The sequence below is a fragment of the Populus euphratica genome, unplaced genomic scaffold (genome assembly GCF_000495115.2).
Source record: "Populus euphratica unplaced genomic scaffold, PopEup_1.0 scaffold289.1, whole genome shotgun sequence".
In the NCBI taxonomy this organism is placed as follows: domain Eukaryota; kingdom Viridiplantae; phylum Streptophyta; class Magnoliopsida; order Malpighiales; family Salicaceae; genus Populus; species Populus euphratica.
The window spans coordinates 7497-24108 of NW_011500167.1; the positions used below are offsets into that span (position 1 = coordinate 7497).

Sequence of the window (16612 nt, forward strand, 5' to 3'; positions counted from 1 at the left end):
ATGCAGCTTGAAAAGGAAACATCTAGTCAAGTTATAAATATTTTACCTAATGTCTAATTAAAGACAAACTCAATTTATACATAAGCAAACTAATCCAATCTAAAAATGGTGGCCACCAAAACAATTAAGTAGAAAATTATTGGGAATGTGTTTTTCATTATAACTATAAATATTTTATTATGGATTACTATAGTGAAATAATTTATTTACCCTTGAATGAAAAAAAAAGGCCTTGGGGTAGTGATGCTTTGGTCTTTTCCACTAGCTCATTTGCCATCGAAAGACTATTTAGGGTGTCTGTCTTTTTTCTATTTTTTTTTACATAGCAAAAATACTATTTTATCTCTAGAGTCAACAAAACTTAGAGTTGTTAACCAATGGCTTTTTTACTTTTCATAAATTCTTAAACAATAAAAATACTTCTTTACCCTTAAAATCAAAAAATTATTAGGATGTTGGACAAGGGTATTTTTGGTTTTTTATTATTCATGTAATTTAAGTACATTTTTTTCCTCGAAAAATAAAAAAAATGGGGTTCGTATTTAGGGATATTTTTGTACTTTCATACCGGTTTTTAGGTTAATTACTAGGGTCACGTGAGATTTTGGTATTTTTATGTTGTCTTTTTAATTTTTAAATAAAAAAAATGATAGCAAGTTGGTGGTGTCTACGTTAATAAGACAATACATGTAACGCCACCTCATGGCCAAACTTGACTTTTTGCAATCTCTTTGGATATGTAATCATGTCCTTTTCCACATGTTATGGTGTGTGATGATGTACGATGATCAGATTATTGCTGAAAGTGGTTTTTTTTCCATCTTTTTTTCTATGTTATGCCAAGTAAAGTGCATTATTGTCCTTTCTTTTTTTTTTTTCAATCTCAGTTCTTATTTTTTAATTTATCATTTTTTTCTTATTCCTTTTGTAAATTTTTTTTAATTTATTCCTTCAATTACAATTTCTCATATATTAGCTTTCATTTCAGTCATTATTCTTTTAATTATTATTTTTCATGTGGCCCTTTTATTAAAGTTTTTTTTACTTTCAATTTCATCTTTCAATCCCAATTTTTGTTGTTTTATTTTTTTCTATTTAACCCTTATTTCTTTGATTTGTTTTTGTTTTTGTTAAAGTTATTTTTCAATTCAATTTAACTCTCCAATTAAAACAATTATTTGCCTTCTAATTAATTTTCTTTACTTTCACCCTCATTTTTAGATTCTTTTCTGTGATTGATTTTTTTTTCTAATTTCATTTTCTGACATTTGATTTGTTAAGAATTTGGTTTCATGTAATCTTATTATTTTGCATTAGCTTTTTTTAATATTAGTTTTTTTTATTTTCTTCAATTTCTTTTCAATTAGTTTATTATGGTGACCTATATCACAAGTTTTGCATGTTTTTTTACAATATAAGTTTTTTGTTTGATTTAAAAAAATAGTATTCTAATTCATCTATGATTTTTTGATATAAAAATAAAATTTAGTTTTTAGAATAAAAATATTATTTTTTAAATAATATTTCTTATATATTTGATCTATTTTTTAGGGTATGTGTATATTCAGTTCACTTTTTTTTGAGTTTGTCTTTTAAATCACAAATTTATTACAATATCAATCTGTCTTTTATAGATTTAAATAAATAAGTTTAACAAAATTATTGGGAGAATATTTTATTTTGTATAATTCAATATCTTGATTTACATTTATTTTTTAATTATTTTTATTTCTCTTTTGGTTATTATTAATAATTTGTTTGTTTATTTACATAGATGATTATCGAATTATTTAACTAGATACTTAGATGAATTTTTTTATATTAAAACAATCTATTAAAGTAGCTTATCTACTGATTACTTTTTTTTAAATAAAAAAACTATGATATAAAACAGGTTAAATAGCTAGTTTATAAAGATGACATGGGCTGAATGCAAGCCGACAAATATCACAAGCCCTAGAGCTCAATGGCCTAAAACCCATCAAACCCTATTTGGTCTAAAATGGGTGCAAACAGAAGCTAACCTCCACATTGAAGCCCAACACAAAAGTGACTAAAATCGAGCTCTCGTTGTTAGTTGTTAAATACAACAACTATCCTGTAAACGGATGCATTCTATTAAAGCTATTTTATCCATTAACCATAAAAAAAACAGACGCGAAGTTGGTCCCACTGAATCATTATTATGCAAAGCATTACTCATCCAATTCTTCTATCCTCAACGCCACAGAATGCCAAAAGTAAATTCTATCTCTCTCTGTCTCTCTCACATTCGCTTCTTGCAATCTCAGTAACTCCTCTTTTCTTTCTCCGCTTTAATAAAAAAACTCACTTTTTGAAACTCATTGTCTCTTTTTCACGAGCTCTCTCTGCACTTGCTAAAAAAGAAAAAAAAAGTTAGGGTTTCTCTTGTCTTTCTTCACCACCAAAGCCAATAGATCATTATCTTCTCTTCCGAATCTCTCTCTTTTAAAGAAACCCTTTTTAGTAGTTCTTGCAATAATCCCAGTTTTGTGGTCATTTGTTCAGTTTAGCCCTCTATTATGTGAACCCCACCAAACCCAACTGTGCCCAGTTGTTGTATCTTCTTGTTCTGGTTAAAGTTTGAATCTTTCTTGTTATTTTCTGAGTTTTTGGGATCTAAATGGTGTTTTTATGATACCCTAATACAGTTACTGTTAGTTCCTGACTTCTTTCTCTTTTGGGTCTTTTTTCTTTTTTTGCCTTGTGTTCCGTCTTGAGAGAGAGGTCACTGATAAAGACATTAGTGTCAAAAATAAAAAAAGGAGAATGATTTGGGTTGATCTTGCTTTTTTGAAAACGTACATGTGAAGCAAAATTTAGTGTTGAACTTGATGGATTTTACTGTTTTTTTCATGAGTGTCTTTCTCCTTTTTCATCTCCCACTACTAGAATAGGAACCTTCACTTCACTTGTTTCTCTTTGCAACCTCGAGAAACCTGTGAAATCTCTCCGATCAAGGTTGCTTTATGGTAGTTTTGGTAGATCAAGCCTCTCTCACTATGGATAGCATTCATGTCTTAGCTTCACATTGTGTGAGAGACAGAGGATTTTGGGGTTACATCTATGGAGATATGAATAGATTGTAGTGTATGAAGATCTAGATGCTTATTTAAGTTGTGGGTTGTGTTTATTTATGTGTTTGTGGAGTTAGTTAGATAGTTAGAAATTTGATAATGGAGGATATTGGCCTGGTTAAGCAAGGGTGGAAATGGTTGCAAACGCAGAAACATGTCTATTCACGGGTCAAAACTGCAGTGGGGTGTTTGAGGGACAAGATCGGAGTGTTTATAGAGAGGCATTGGCCTATGGTGTGCAGTGGATGTGCAAGATTTGGGAGGTTGATGCGTTTTATGTTGATTTATTGGAAAGATTGCGCTACGAGGGGTTTTAATTCTGTTATCAAACTGGGCTCGGCAGCTTTGCTTCTTATAATGTGGAGTTGCTTCCTTAGTCTCACTTCAATGTCTTGCTTGCTTTATGTACTACTTTGTATGGTATGTTCTCTTATTTTAGCCTTTTAACTTTCTCTTGTTGTTCGCACCTGATTGTTATTCTGATCATGTCGTTATCATTTTTTTTTATTTTGTAATCCAATCATTTGAATATGCATTTCCGATTTATTAATGTTTGAGTTGTATGATGGTGTTCAAATTTATATTGTGGCATATTCAAGATGTCTGTAATCTTAGATATTCTAATAATTAGCATCTGAATATCAGGTGGAGAGTGAATAAAATTAGTAATAACAATGTGGAGTTTAATTTATGTTTTTGTACAATGCAAGGTTATTGGCTATCTGCCCTGATGATACCAATCTCGAAACTAGTTTGTCAAAAAATGTGGTATAAGCTCTTGTGGGTTTTTCATGAAACCAAATTAAAAAATTAATGAATTGGATCCTGAAATGCTAGGAACCTGACCATGAATCCTACATAACCCAATCACCAATTTGGCATGCAACTCTTGTTATGCAGTATCCCACAACTCTCTTACTGACTGAAATTCACCGGATTAAGAGAGAGATTATAAAAGAAAAGGTTCAAGTGCAAGCTCAGATCTCAATACCTGGTTAAATAAAATAAGAACTTAATAGAACTGAAGTCTCAGAGTGGTGTTTGTGCATGCATCTGGGATTGACTAGCAATAAATCTAAAATTTTAGTTACAGGTAAACATAGGCTAGAAGAACTCTTACCTCCTTTCAGGAAGTGCAAAAACCTTAAGACTTTAGATTCAACGAATATAGAGTACTTATTATCCAAACTGAAGAGGTATTTGAAGCTTATGTTTATAGGTTTGGTGCCTGAAGCTTCTGATCTCATTTAGTTCTAAATTAGCCTCCAATTCATTTGTTCCCTTGGGGGAGAAAATGATAGAGCTTAATGCTGTGGTGATGTCTTTATGCTCACAACCTTCTCATTTGTCCGCTTTCAGCTGCTCCCACATTTAGTTATAAATTAGCCCACTATTTGTTTTATTTTATTTTATTTTATTTTTCTGGCAAGGGGAGGAGGGGAGGATGATAGATTTTAAAGCTGTGATCATGTATTTTATGTCTGCAACTTTATTACTGGACTGCTTTCAGCTTTTGATTGCCTCCATGCATTTGCAATTTTTGACATTAAGCATTTGAGTTCATTAATAATCGTGGATCTGAAACTCAGTGTAGTTTATAACAAAAATATCACTAAAAAGGTGATCAGAGGTGGTGGGTTTTCTATAAACCAACAAGGCCTTTAGATACATTGGCTTTGTCAGGGATTGTGATTCAAGTGAATTTTCTGAAAAGGGAAATTTCATTAAAATGCCACTGACAGTGGGTTCAATATTTCAGGGAGCTGCAGGAGCTGCTGTTCAGTATTTGGGCTACACTCCTGGACTTTTTATTGTAGGGCTATTTGCTATTTTAATTTTATGGATGTATGCTAACTTTTGGATAACTGGAACATTATTTATAGTTGGAGGTAAGTTGAGCTCCTAGTGCAAGTAGATGATCCCCCCCCCCCCCCAACTTTGGGAAATTTAATTCGCTTCATTATGTAAATGCAGGCTATTTGTTCTCTCTAAATCATGCACGGCTAGTGGTCTTAATGGCGACTATATATGCTATTTATTGTGTGAAAGTTCGAGTTGGATGGCATGGTGTTTTCCTATCAATAAACCTCACCTTTTTCTCAAATGATGTATTAAACTTTCTACTTCAGTGGTGTGATAATGTTAGTGAAAGCACCCAATTTGAAGAGCATAAGGAATCTGAAACAGTTCTGGAAGATGAGTTCTCTGTGGAATGTGAATTCTCGATTCCTGTTGATGAATCTGAAAAGGTGCAACCATGCAAATCACCTAGCCCTGCTGCTAGCTCATCTGTTGTGAATAACCAGAGAGAGTCTTCCACTAGAAAAGTAGTTGTAGAAGAAACAAGCTCAACCAATGAGATGAAAAGAATATTAGATAGTGTGGATCATTATGAAGCATTGGGATTTTCTCGCCACAAGCGAATTGATGTTGCTATTTTGAAAAAGGAATACCATAAAAAGGTAAGTGTTTCTTTTCTTCTAAAATTAACACCAGTAACCATTTTAGTTTTCTCACTTCTGAGAGGCCATTACTCAATAGTTTAGTATCTTCTTATAGATTGTTTTGTGCAACTAAATGAGATATCACAATGGTTCCCCAAGTATCCAGAATGGTCACATTAAAAAAAAGAAGCCCTAGTATCAGAAAATTTGCTACAATAGGACCCTAGGAATGTAGCACAGAAATCCTTACATTCAGCCTGGCAGTTAAAAGGCCTGATTAGGGTAAATGAAAGAGAACAATGTTTGGGGCTAGGGGTGAATCCACCATAGGCATCTGTCCTTTGATTTTTCAAGAAACCTGCTTGTTGATTTTGCATAGATGTGTCCATGGCTGGGTAAAATGTCATTTATGATCTGTAAGCAAGATGAGTTGCTAGTACCACATCTGCCCCCCCCCCCCCCCCCAACCTAGAAATTAAATAGTTCATTCCTTTTCAAGTTCCTCTTGTAGCATTCTCATGCTGGCCCTCCTATTTCTGAAATTCTAGTTCTTCTTGATGTATAAATAGATTAACCCTTGCTATGGAAAAGAAAAAAAAACACAAATAAATGCTGGGGTCAGTGGGGAATGGGAAGTAGGCTTACTGATTTCCTTTTTATGCTGTTAAATATGCAGGCCATGCGTGTACATCCTGATAAAAATATGGGAAGCCCTTTAGCAAGTGAATCATTTAAGAAACTTCAATGTGCTTATGAGGTAAGCATCCACACTGAAAGTCTCTCTCTCAATTGGAGTAAGTAATGAGAGATGAAACATAAAAAGCTAAGAATGTGTTGGTTAATGTCCTTTTTGCTGAACAAAATGATACAATGTACAGGTTCTGTCAGATTCTGTGAAAAAGAGAGACTATGATGAGCAACTGAGAAGGGAAGAATCTAAGACTAGGAGTGTATGTCAGAAGTCCCATGGTACTTCATGTCAGGTAATTAATGCGGTGTTGCTTGTCATTATGTTTTTCTGCCTCATAGTCAATAGTTGGAATTCGTTTTTTTTTTAGTTGTCATTTGTGTGAAACTCATTAAAAAAATAAAACAACCAGATGTGGAGGAGGCTAAGGTTCTGTTTGGCTTGATTTTTAATTATGATTTGTGACATTGAGTCATAATTCAAAAGTTATATTCTTATAAATAACTTACACGATAGTTCAAATGACTTTAAGATAGAAGTATGGTAAAAATGTCTCAAGGCATCTTTTTGAAAGGAGAATAGTGCAAGTTAGAATGCACAAATTAAAATTTTGAACTTTTGTCTAAAGAAAAATTTTGAGTCCATTTTGTAACAAACTTTTGATGAAGTTAAAAGTTGTTTCCAACGAAACATATGAATTTTCTTTGAGTCAAAAGTTAAAAAGGAAACAACTTAAATCAATTTGCTAAAATCATACCAAACATAACCTGAGACTGCTCCCCATGTGGAATCTTGTTATCAAACTAACATTTAATTGATGGAGCTTTGTCTTGTGCAATGAGTTGTGAATGCTATCTTTGGTGCAATGGCTTTTCTTTAACTTGCTGCTATTGCTTCCTGAGAGCAATCACTTCTTTTAAAATGTTGAATGTCAGTTTATCCAGTTCTCCACCATTTGAACCACACTTTGATGGAACCAGAACAGGATAATGATAAGCTATTTTTGTTTGAGAAAGCATAAGCTGGGGCAACAATTTGCAAACATGAAAATATATTTACTGGGTGATTCTATGTTTCACTTGGTATTTTTAACTTTAGGCTCATGATTATTCATTAGTTGTTAAAATGGCGAGGCATTGTAAGGTTGGTCAAAGCAGCAAGAGGTTTCTTTAATCTTGGGAACCTGCCTCCCAAGTCCAAGTTCATATGATATGTATGGCAGATATGTGAAGTTGCATGCTGAATTTTGAACTAATTCACATGGTTCTGAGTTAAATCACTGATAATAGGGAATATTATTGATTACTGCAATTTCTAAGCCTATTACTGTTATAAGCAGGATAATCCAGATTACTGCTCTGAGGAATCCAGGCGGATACAGTGCACCAAATGTGGCATTTCACATATATGGGTGTGCACTAATAGGACCAAGGCCAAGGCAAGATGGTGTCAGGTCAGTCTTCCAATTCTCACTCTCCAATTCTATTTTTCATCTAAAATTATATATAAAAAGTAATTTTTGCTTCAGGATTGCTGCCAATATCATCAAGCCAAAGATGGAGATGGATGGGTTGAATATAAAGGCACATTGGTCTTCGATAGGCCTCAGAAGGTACATTCCTTTGTGTTGTTTTGTCTAGGGTGCAGTAAATATGTCTGATAATTCCACAGATTCATTTGAGGTTATATTGTGAATGTTGTCAACTGTTCATTATGCTAAGCATTTCAATTTCATTTCTTTTAGATGGAGATTCCGCGTGCATTTGTTTGTGCTGAGAGCAAAATCTTTGATGTGTCAGAATGGGCCATTTGTCAGGTCTGTAGCTCTTTTTCATGTGTTTGCTGATTTTGTTTTCTTTTTTTAGATATGCCATTGTAACTCTGTTGTGAATGAAAAAAGAAGTTACAATTTCATGATCTGTGAAATTTACAACTCCAAGCTCATTTGCCTTGCTGAACTTAATTGGGATGCAAGACAGTTCAGTGGAAGTTGTAGATGGTTGTTTTACGGTTATGGTTGTAGAATTAGTTATCTAAAAGAAAGCACTATAGAAAAAACTTAACTATTGTTCGTAGGATTTAAAGGATCACTCCTTAATGAAAGCACCCCTTACTCAACAAGTTAATCAAAGGTCTGCCCTATATTCATAATATTTATTATGCTGAAATTGAAAGAATATAAGCATATTAATCATAGACATGGACTCCTAAATAAGAAATACTATGTTCTTATTTTGACTAGGAAAGAAAAATCTAAATCTTACTTAGAAATTTTCATATTTCTTAAATAGCTATAAAGTATTTATTTTCATATAAAATTTACTGAAATCACAAATTTCCCTTTTGTAAATCCAAGGCTGAATCAAATACCCTTGATAAAAACAAGCTGTTGAATCTAAATCCCATGTTAATGGATTTTGAGATACCTAATTTTATCTTTGATTTGCTTTCTGAAAAATAAAAGGAAAGCTATCAAGGTAGCAAAAAAAACTGGCCACTTGCTGCTCTTTCCACTTTGTTAGATTCACACTTGGCAGATTGTCAGACGAGAAGATCCTATGTTCCAGCAAAAAATGCCTTTCCATGTTGGCATATTTCAAACCATTTTTCTCACTGTCGACTTGAGGTTCACTTCATTATTTTCCAACCATCATTAATGGAAATGACTGATGACTGGATCTTTCAATTCCTCAAGACGGTCTTGCATCATTGGTGCCTATGACTTGAAAATTGACTGATTCAATTATAAGCAAATAGAAGTCACTTTCCAGTATTTTAAATCATGAAAACTCTTTGCAGGGAATGCAATGTCGGCCCAACACCCATAGGCCAAGCTTCCATGTAAACATGGTTGGCTTGGAGAAGACTCAACGGTCCAACTCGAGCAGATATCCATGGGACTTGGATGCTGAAATCATGGATGAGGATGAAGAAGAATTCGAGCTGTGGCTTCAGCAGGCCCTGGCATCTGGCCTTTTTTGTGAGACCTCCAAACGTAGAAAGAGTTGGAGTCCTTTTAAGCTGCCTCAAAAGAAAGGGAAGAAGCAATGGCGAAGGACATCAACTTGAATAAATTCCCATCACAAGCAAAAAATGGAACCTCATTTTCTTGCCTTTGTTGTGGGGTGATTGGTTTGGATCAAGATCACCTGTTTCAAGTTAAGGAATGTTGTGATTTGAGAATCCAGGAAAAAAAAATACATGGGTTTTGCCTGAGTTTTGGAGCAGTTTTCAACCTTGTAACTGGCAGTTACCCTCCCTTCATCATTGGACTTTTCATTCAATGTCTGAATACCCCACCCTCAAGGAGGAAAAAAAATTAATATACATTTTACACAAGCAGCACATAATGTTAGCCTTGGTGAAATGACTTTCAATCTTTTGTACATATTTTCTTCTTCTTTTCAATAAATATCTCATTTACTGAAGGTTCTCTTTACTTGCCGCTTGGTAAGAATCACAACTTATGCAATGTATTTTTTTCTTATATAATTACTGTATATGCAATGTTGGGTGGGCTTGGAAAGTCAACTCATAGGAGCGTGCATTTCAAGACCTTGGCCAGGCAAGATGGTTTTAGGGTATGGTTGAAAAATTGGACGGACGGAAAAGACAATTGGAAGATTGAAGGGGATCGTCGCCTGTTTCTTTAAGGAGGGAGAATCGTCTCCGAAGTCTTTGCCCTCACCATTTCTAGATGTCTCCACGTTAAACTAATGTGTACACATTTAGCTTCAGAAACAGAAAACTCGTTTGGAACTTGAAATTTATTAGCTGTTCATGATTTCCTCCTTGGTTTTGTCATTCCCTTGTCAACTTTTCTGGTAATTAATCTCCTTGGAAAAGACATCGAAACCGGTTGTGTAATGTGTGCACAAGGGGAGGGGGTGAATGAGGGAGACGGGAAGGTGTGAAGGTGAGAACAAACCATTGCATGCTATCTTCGCATCACTGGAACTCGTCCATTTACAGGGGAGTAAGAAATTGTTTGTTTGTGTATAAGGGATGGTTGTAGAATTTACAAGCCTCAAGGAACTCACAAAATAGAATAAAATAAATGTAATGGGAATTTCTCTCGCCTTGATGTTTAAATGCTCCGATCATATAATTCCGTGAAAGCCGTCATTGTTACACTCGATGAGTTTTCTGATGTCAATATTGAAGTGTCCTGGTTGTCCGACCCAGAAGATACATTAAAGTATGTTGAAGCAGATGCTTTGGTCTTGGAGGGAGCTCGTACTTTGAGGTCCATGAAATCAGAAATCAAGCCTGGCTTTGTTATCTTTCTCTCATCAACATTCTTCCGGCCAGTCAGCATTTTGACTACAGTAGACATGGAAGGCCGGAGATTTGGATCATCTTGGGTGCAGAGGAGACCAATTTTTAGAAACCTACAAGCCTCCTCAGCATTAAAGTCACCATTTAATGATGCATCTACCAGGGAAATCAGCTCCCTTCGCTCATAAAGTTCCCAGGTCTGCAAAGGTCGAACCAAATAATAGTCAGCTAGTACCCCCGAGTGTGAGTTAATCGTGATTGTTGATTATTCATGTAAATGTTTTCTCTACGTAAAATGTTAGATATCAAGAAAAAGAATGGATAAAAAACAAGCATTGCAATCAGAAAACCATAGCTCAATCCATTTAATAAAGCCAGTAAGTTGACATTTCAAACATAGTAGCAAGGACTCAAGAAATTCATACCCGTTCCAAGAGGTATTGTTCTTCAACAGGTAATCGTGTATTTGTGTTATTTCTCCCACTAACAATTTCCAAAAGGAGGACACCGAAACTATAGAGATCTGCTTTCCGAGTCAATTTCCCCCTTATTGCATACTCTGGTGCCAGATAACCTCTGAAGCAACATACAGAGAGGAAAGTTAAGTAGCTAAGCTTATAAATATAATCCATGCTTAAAATAAGATTCTTCAAAGAAGCTGAGTAGCATTAAATACAGATCCTGTGCTCATAAAGGGCAGCATCTTGGAAATCTAATCAAGAAACACAACAACCGGATTTTGGTTCTGCGACTCAAATAATTTATAAAGCTTTCCAGAAAAAAAAAAAAGAACAACATTGTGAAAAGGCAACTGCAATGGTTCCAGATGTGTTAATCACTCCATATACTGTGTTTGCACAGCATAGCTACATTATAGATCCAATAACAAGTCGAATATGAATTATTCAATTTGAAACGAGTAATAACACAAGGAAACTTACAGTGTTCCAGCTACTCGTGTACTGACATGAGTCTGGTTGTCCGGTATAAGCTTAGCCAGACCAAAATCTGAAATTTTCGCTGTTAGGTCTTTGTCGAGAAGAATGTTGCTTGCTTTGATATCTCTATGAACGATGTATGGTTTGACTTCCTCGTGAAGGAAAGTAAGCCCTCTTGCTACCCCAATGCATATCTTAGTCCGCGTTCTCCAACTAAATTGGATATTCCTGTGACTATGACCTCCATCTGAAAGTGAAAAAATACTTGAGCACTCAAATGCCAATCGATTCATGGAATAAAAGCAAGCTTTGCATAAATCATATGGGTTCATATGCATGTGCATATATGTTTACTGGTACCAAGATTCTCAGTGTAATAAAAGCAGATAAGTATATTTTGAGAGGAATATATACATGAAGTTTCAAGCTCAAAAAGGCTATTTTTCAATGGTGCAAACCAAAACATCAGTATTTCAAAAGAAGAAGACATTCAAGAATTACCAAGAAGAGTTTGCGCAAGGCTATTGTTCTCAAGGTAATTGTAAACTAAAATTCTGTGATTATCTTCTACGCAACATCCATACAGCTTAACCAAGTTTTCATGCTCTATCTCTGACATTGCTTTAATCTCTGCTAAGAACTCTTTCACCCCCTGTCTCGACTCGGTTGAAAGAACTTTTATAGCAGCTATCTTCCCATTTTTCAGCCGTCCCTGAACATCCATAATCATTTCTTAATTACCATTCACAATTAAAAGAAACACAAAAATACCATATAAAACTACTTTGATATCATTAGTCATGTATTGTAATAACAATCATACATTTACCTTGTATACAGAACCAAAACCACCCTCCCCAATTTTGTTGGCCGTGCTAAAACCTTCGGTGGCTTTTCTTAATTCCTTGTAAGTGTAACATCTAACATTCTGAATGCTTCCAAGTTCTGTTACGAAATAAAACAATAAGAACCTTCATATTGACAGAAAAACAAAGATGTGACTTGAAAAGAAAACTTCATTTCATGCATATGACAGGTTATGACCCCGTTGAAACAAGTCTCTCTACAAGCTTTTACTGACAAGATACATATAAATCTGTCTATTTATGAGCACAAAAGCACACTCAAACACACAAAATTTATCAGTAGTCTACCTTCATCATCTCTACCCATATGTTGAGATTCTTGAGAAGAATCTATCCGTCTACCACATAAGAAAGAAAAACAAGTCATATCTGTTTGTTCTGCCAGTGAACAGCCCTTCTACAGCAACCTTCAAAAGCTTGAAATAAACAGCTTCAAAGACCAACAAACCTGAATCATCATTAACACAATTAACCTCAGGTACTTAATCCAGAATAATGAAATGAAATGCCACAGCTATTAGACATGATCTGGAGACTGAGAAAGCTTTGGGAAAGATTGATGTGTTTATAAATCTTTGGACATATCAAACCCTAAATGCAAGGAACTGAAAGATAACAGCCAATATCACGCTTAGACACAGACTACTAAAGATTAAAGAGGAAAAAAGGGCACTACATAAATCAACTGCAGATGGATCCAAAGAGTTTAATTATGATCATTTCAACCCTGCCCCCCACTCATAAGTAGCTAGACAGAACATCGAATGAATATTTTGGTGCTAATCTTGACTCCCTTTTTCATTCTGAAACGAAGAAGAGAAATTAAAATCACATCAAAATCGTGAAGAAACATAAAAAAGTTGATTGGAAATGTTGAGTAAGATCATGAAAAATAGACTAAAAAAGAAAGAAATATCAGCAAACAGAAGCATATCAGAGAAAAAGAAACCCCACAAGAAACAGATAGCCAGAAGGAAAAACAGAACGAAAACAACAAGAAGCTGAAAAAAGCACACAAGTAAGAGCAAAAAGAAAAACTCACCCTGCACAAAAGAAGAGATCAGGAGACGAAACAGACACAGAAGATTGATTATCCTGAAGAGAAAGATGTCTACAGCTCTGACCAGGAGAGAGAAGCGCCTTGCTGATTAATAATTTGAGTCCATTAAGGAAAGCGCACGTTCTTTGAACTTGGTTTTTTCTATGAAAGCACGGAGCTGGCGACTGACTTTCACAAACAAAAAACAAAAGTGACAGCGGTTGTCTCCTTTCTTGATCGCTTGCGCGCTCCAAGATAAAGAAAGTGTCAACGACCTTTTAAAACTTTACTTTATACTTGGTAATCGTATTTGGCTATGGTAAAACCGGTTTTTCATTATTATTATTATTTTTAAATAAATTAAATTTTTAATTTTTTTAATATTTTAATATTAAAAAATATTTTTTCAAAAAAAAATATTATTTTAATATATCAAAAATCATTTCAAAAAATAATTTTAACCACACTTTCAAATAAATCATTTAAAATTTATAGATGAAGTCAAAATGTAATTTAAAAAAATAAATTGTTTAATAATTTAGAAAAACAATTGGTTTAAAATGAAACTAACTCAAGTTATATTTCAAATTAACAGTGAGATTGACTCGATAAGCCGAATTGAATTTTATATTTATATATGTATTTTTTTTTTGTTGGCAAGTAGATTTGTTCTTTACACTAAACTTTAATTTTTTTAAAAAACTAAATTTGTGTTTAAGAGTGTAATGAGGTGAGGTGAATCCGAGATTTTTTAATGAATAAAAAAATTAAAAAAATATGTATTTATAATTTTTAGAAAGGTAAGAGTTGTGTGTAAAAGAGTATACCTTAGAATAAATAAATAAATAAAACTCAAAATCACCTCATTTCACTCCGAAACTAACCTTTAATCTCTTACGAGTGGAAGTTGATGGTTTGCTTTATATTTAATAAGGAAAAAGACTCAATGTTTTTTACTTAGTTTATGTTTGAAATTATAATATATGATATTGTTTTAAATAAATATTAAAATAACTTTTTTTAAGTTTTTAGTTTTTAATATTAAAACATCAAAACCATTGAAAAAAACAAAAAATTAAATTTATGATATAAATTTATTGATTAGCATCGTTAGCTAGTATTTACGATATCAACTAAATTACGTAAACAGTCAACCTTAAAATGACACCGTACCTGCAAATCATTCATGTATTTTATTTTTTATTTTTTTTAGCATATCAATTAGACACTTTAAAGAGGATATTTGGAATGTAATATTAATTATTTTTTAAAGTATTTTTTATTTAAAAATATATTAAAATAACATTGTTTTATTTTTTAAAAAATATTTTCAATTTATTAGCAGCCATAAATAAGGTAGAGTAAGAATATTTTTGAAGTGTTACTTGTTGATAATTTTACCAATCACCCATAAATCATTAACATCTCATAAAATAATCTTTTTTTTTAGATTAACGTGGGTGTCCGGACCAGCTTGCGCGCACCACGACTAATCCCACGGGTCCTGAAGTTAACGACCATGTAAGCCTCCAGTGGCCATCATATGAGCAACTAAGGACTCGAACCTGAGACCACAGAGGGAGTAAACCCCTTGATCCCAAGTACTTACCACTTGGCCACCACCTAGATGGTTCATAATCTTTTTGTTCAAATATTCTGTTGCTAGCTACCTGTCTTTTCCCAATACATTTAATAATATGAAAAGCTGTGGTGGAAAATATTTTTTAAATAGCTTTAAAAAAATCAAGAAAATAAAATAAAAAAGTAAGATTTTTGCTGTTTTAGTTCTTTGGGGTTGACCCACATAAAATACGATATTGATCATAATTAGTCAACGTTCTTGTTGTTTAATCTGCGTCCCATGCAGTGCCAGCGGAGGTGAAGGTGGACCCTCCGTACAAAAAGTAAGCATTGTGTTCACATTACAGCTGGTCAAGAACGGAGGAGCATTGTCGTTTTGAAAAACCATATTCAATGAGACTAACTTGAAGTTTCCATGGAGATTTGGCTGCTTGGAGCTTATTGTAATCATTTCTATAATTATTATTATCCACAATATCAAGGTTTCTTGCCTGAGGTTTCAAGGATCTGGAGAAACAAGACACGAGTTAATCTCTCAGACTATTACCTTGTTTATAGTTAATCAAATAATTAAATCTAAATAAAAAATAAAAAGTATTTTAAAAATAAAAAATAAAAAGACTCACATTAACTGAGTCATTTTTAAAATTAATAAAACATCTTATATATAAAAATAAATAAATAATCAAGCTTAATTTTCTAATTGAATAAATATTGATAAATAAAATTAAAAAAAAATATTAGTCTAAAAATAAAAAAAAAATCTTACAAACTTTGATGAATTTTATAAACTTGAGTTTTTTTTTAATTTTTAATTTCTTAAATTAGTAACTTATGAAATCAAAACAAGTGATCAAGTAAAAAGCTTAATTCCTATTAAATCTAATATTGAAGTATAAAATTAGAAAAAATATTAATTTAAAAAATTTGTCTAAGAAAAAAACAATAAAAAAGGATAAAATTGAAAAAAATAAACTTTAAAAACCATCATAAATAAAAAAAATAACAATAAAAAAATTGAGGATCAAATTTGACTAATAAAAAAAATTAAAGGGGTAAAATTAAAAAAATATAACAATTTCAAAAATTATTTTAAATAAAAATAAATAAAAAAAAAATATAAATCAATATATAAAAAAATAAATAAATTGAAGAGCTAAAGTGAAAATATGGAGGGCCAAATGTGGGAATTGATGATTAGAAAGATAGAGAGAGAGAGAGGGTGATCCTTGATAAACTAGTGCTCAGAGTGAAGGAGATGTAAAAATATAATTTTAATATGCTAAAAAAAAATGGAGAGATAAATATAACCCCAGTAAATTTTAAAAATGACAAAGATCTTGTAAAAATTCTCTTTTGCCCACGAAAGCAGGTCATTTGATTTTTGTTTATGTGTCACACTCTTAGCTTCTTTTTTTTTTTTTAATATAATGTTTGAATTTTTGAGTTAGGTGAGTTGTCATAAATTCACTTGAATAATAAAATAAAATAAATTTATTAAAATAAATTTTTTTAAAATTAACTTGTTTTTTATTAAAGTTTAACTAAATGATAAGTTAACCTAAACTTTTACAAATAATTTTTTTAAATGCATGGTTGATGTTATAGTATATTGTGTTTTTTAATGAGTATTTTTATTTAAAAATAATTTTTTTATTTTTAAGTTGAATGCAACAAAAC

The 16612-nt window shown here is 32.7% G+C and overlaps 2 protein-coding genes and 1 long non-coding RNA gene across 3 annotated transcripts; 1 reads left to right on the top strand and 2 right to left on the bottom strand.

Annotated features, from left to right (window-relative positions):
• Positions 1–2210: 2210 nt before the first annotated feature.
• On the top strand, positions 2211–9669 carry LOC105111254 (Chaperone DnaJ-domain superfamily protein). Its single transcript, XM_011006565.1, has 9 exons — positions 2211–3518; positions 4858–4987; positions 5073–5560; positions 6219–6299; positions 6421–6525; positions 7570–7683; positions 7759–7842; positions 7975–8046; positions 9030–9669. Exons 1-9 carry the CDS (start codon positions 3198–3200, stop codon positions 9297–9299), a joined length of 1665 nt encoding a protein of 554 aa, XP_011004867.1. The 5' UTR covers positions 2211–3197; the 3' UTR covers positions 9300–9669.
• LOC105111253 (uncharacterized) lies at positions 3600–4730 on the bottom strand. Its single transcript, XR_839587.1, has 2 exons — positions 3945–4730; positions 3600–3701 (listed from the first exon to the last, which is right to left on the bottom strand). It is a non-coding gene; the product is annotated as an uncharacterized LOC105111253 (long non-coding RNA).
• A 269-nt stretch (positions 9670–9938) lies between the features above and the next one.
• On the bottom strand, positions 9939–13574 carry LOC105111255 (putative serine/threonine-protein kinase). Its single transcript, XM_011006566.1, has 7 exons — positions 13355–13574; positions 12601–12760; positions 12276–12391; positions 11948–12158; positions 11450–11693; positions 10934–11084; positions 9939–10707 (listed from the first exon to the last, which is right to left on the bottom strand). Exons 2-7 carry the CDS (start codon positions 12677–12679, stop codon positions 10318–10320), a joined length of 1191 nt encoding a protein of 396 aa, XP_011004868.1. The 5' UTR covers positions 12680–12760; positions 13355–13574; the 3' UTR covers positions 9939–10317.
• Between the last annotated feature and the right edge of the window lie 3038 nt (positions 13575–16612).

Coding starts and splice junctions, on each gene's coding strand:
- LOC105111254 (XM_011006565.1), top strand. CDS start 3,198: ATGGAGGATATTGGCCTGGTTAAGCAAGGGTGGAAATGGTTGCAAACG. Junction 3,519..4,857: donor TTTATGTACTACTTTGTATG/GTATGTTCTCTT, acceptor TCAATATTTCAG/GGAGCTGCAGGAGCTGCTGT. Junction 5,561..6,218: donor AAAAGGAATACCATAAAAAG/GTAAGTGTTTCT, acceptor TTAAATATGCAG/GCCATGCGTGTACATCCTGA.
- LOC105111255 (XM_011006566.1), bottom strand. CDS start 12,679: ATGACTTGTTTTTCTTTCTTATGTGGTAGACGGATAGATTCTTCTCAA. Junction 12,392..12,600: donor TATGGGTAGAGATGATGAAG/GTAGACTACTGA, acceptor ATTTCGTAACAG/AACTTGGAAGCATTCAGAAT. Junction 11,085..11,449: donor ACACGAGTAGCTGGAACACT/GTAAGTTTCCTT, acceptor ATGTTGCTTCAG/AGGTTATCTGGCACCAGAGT.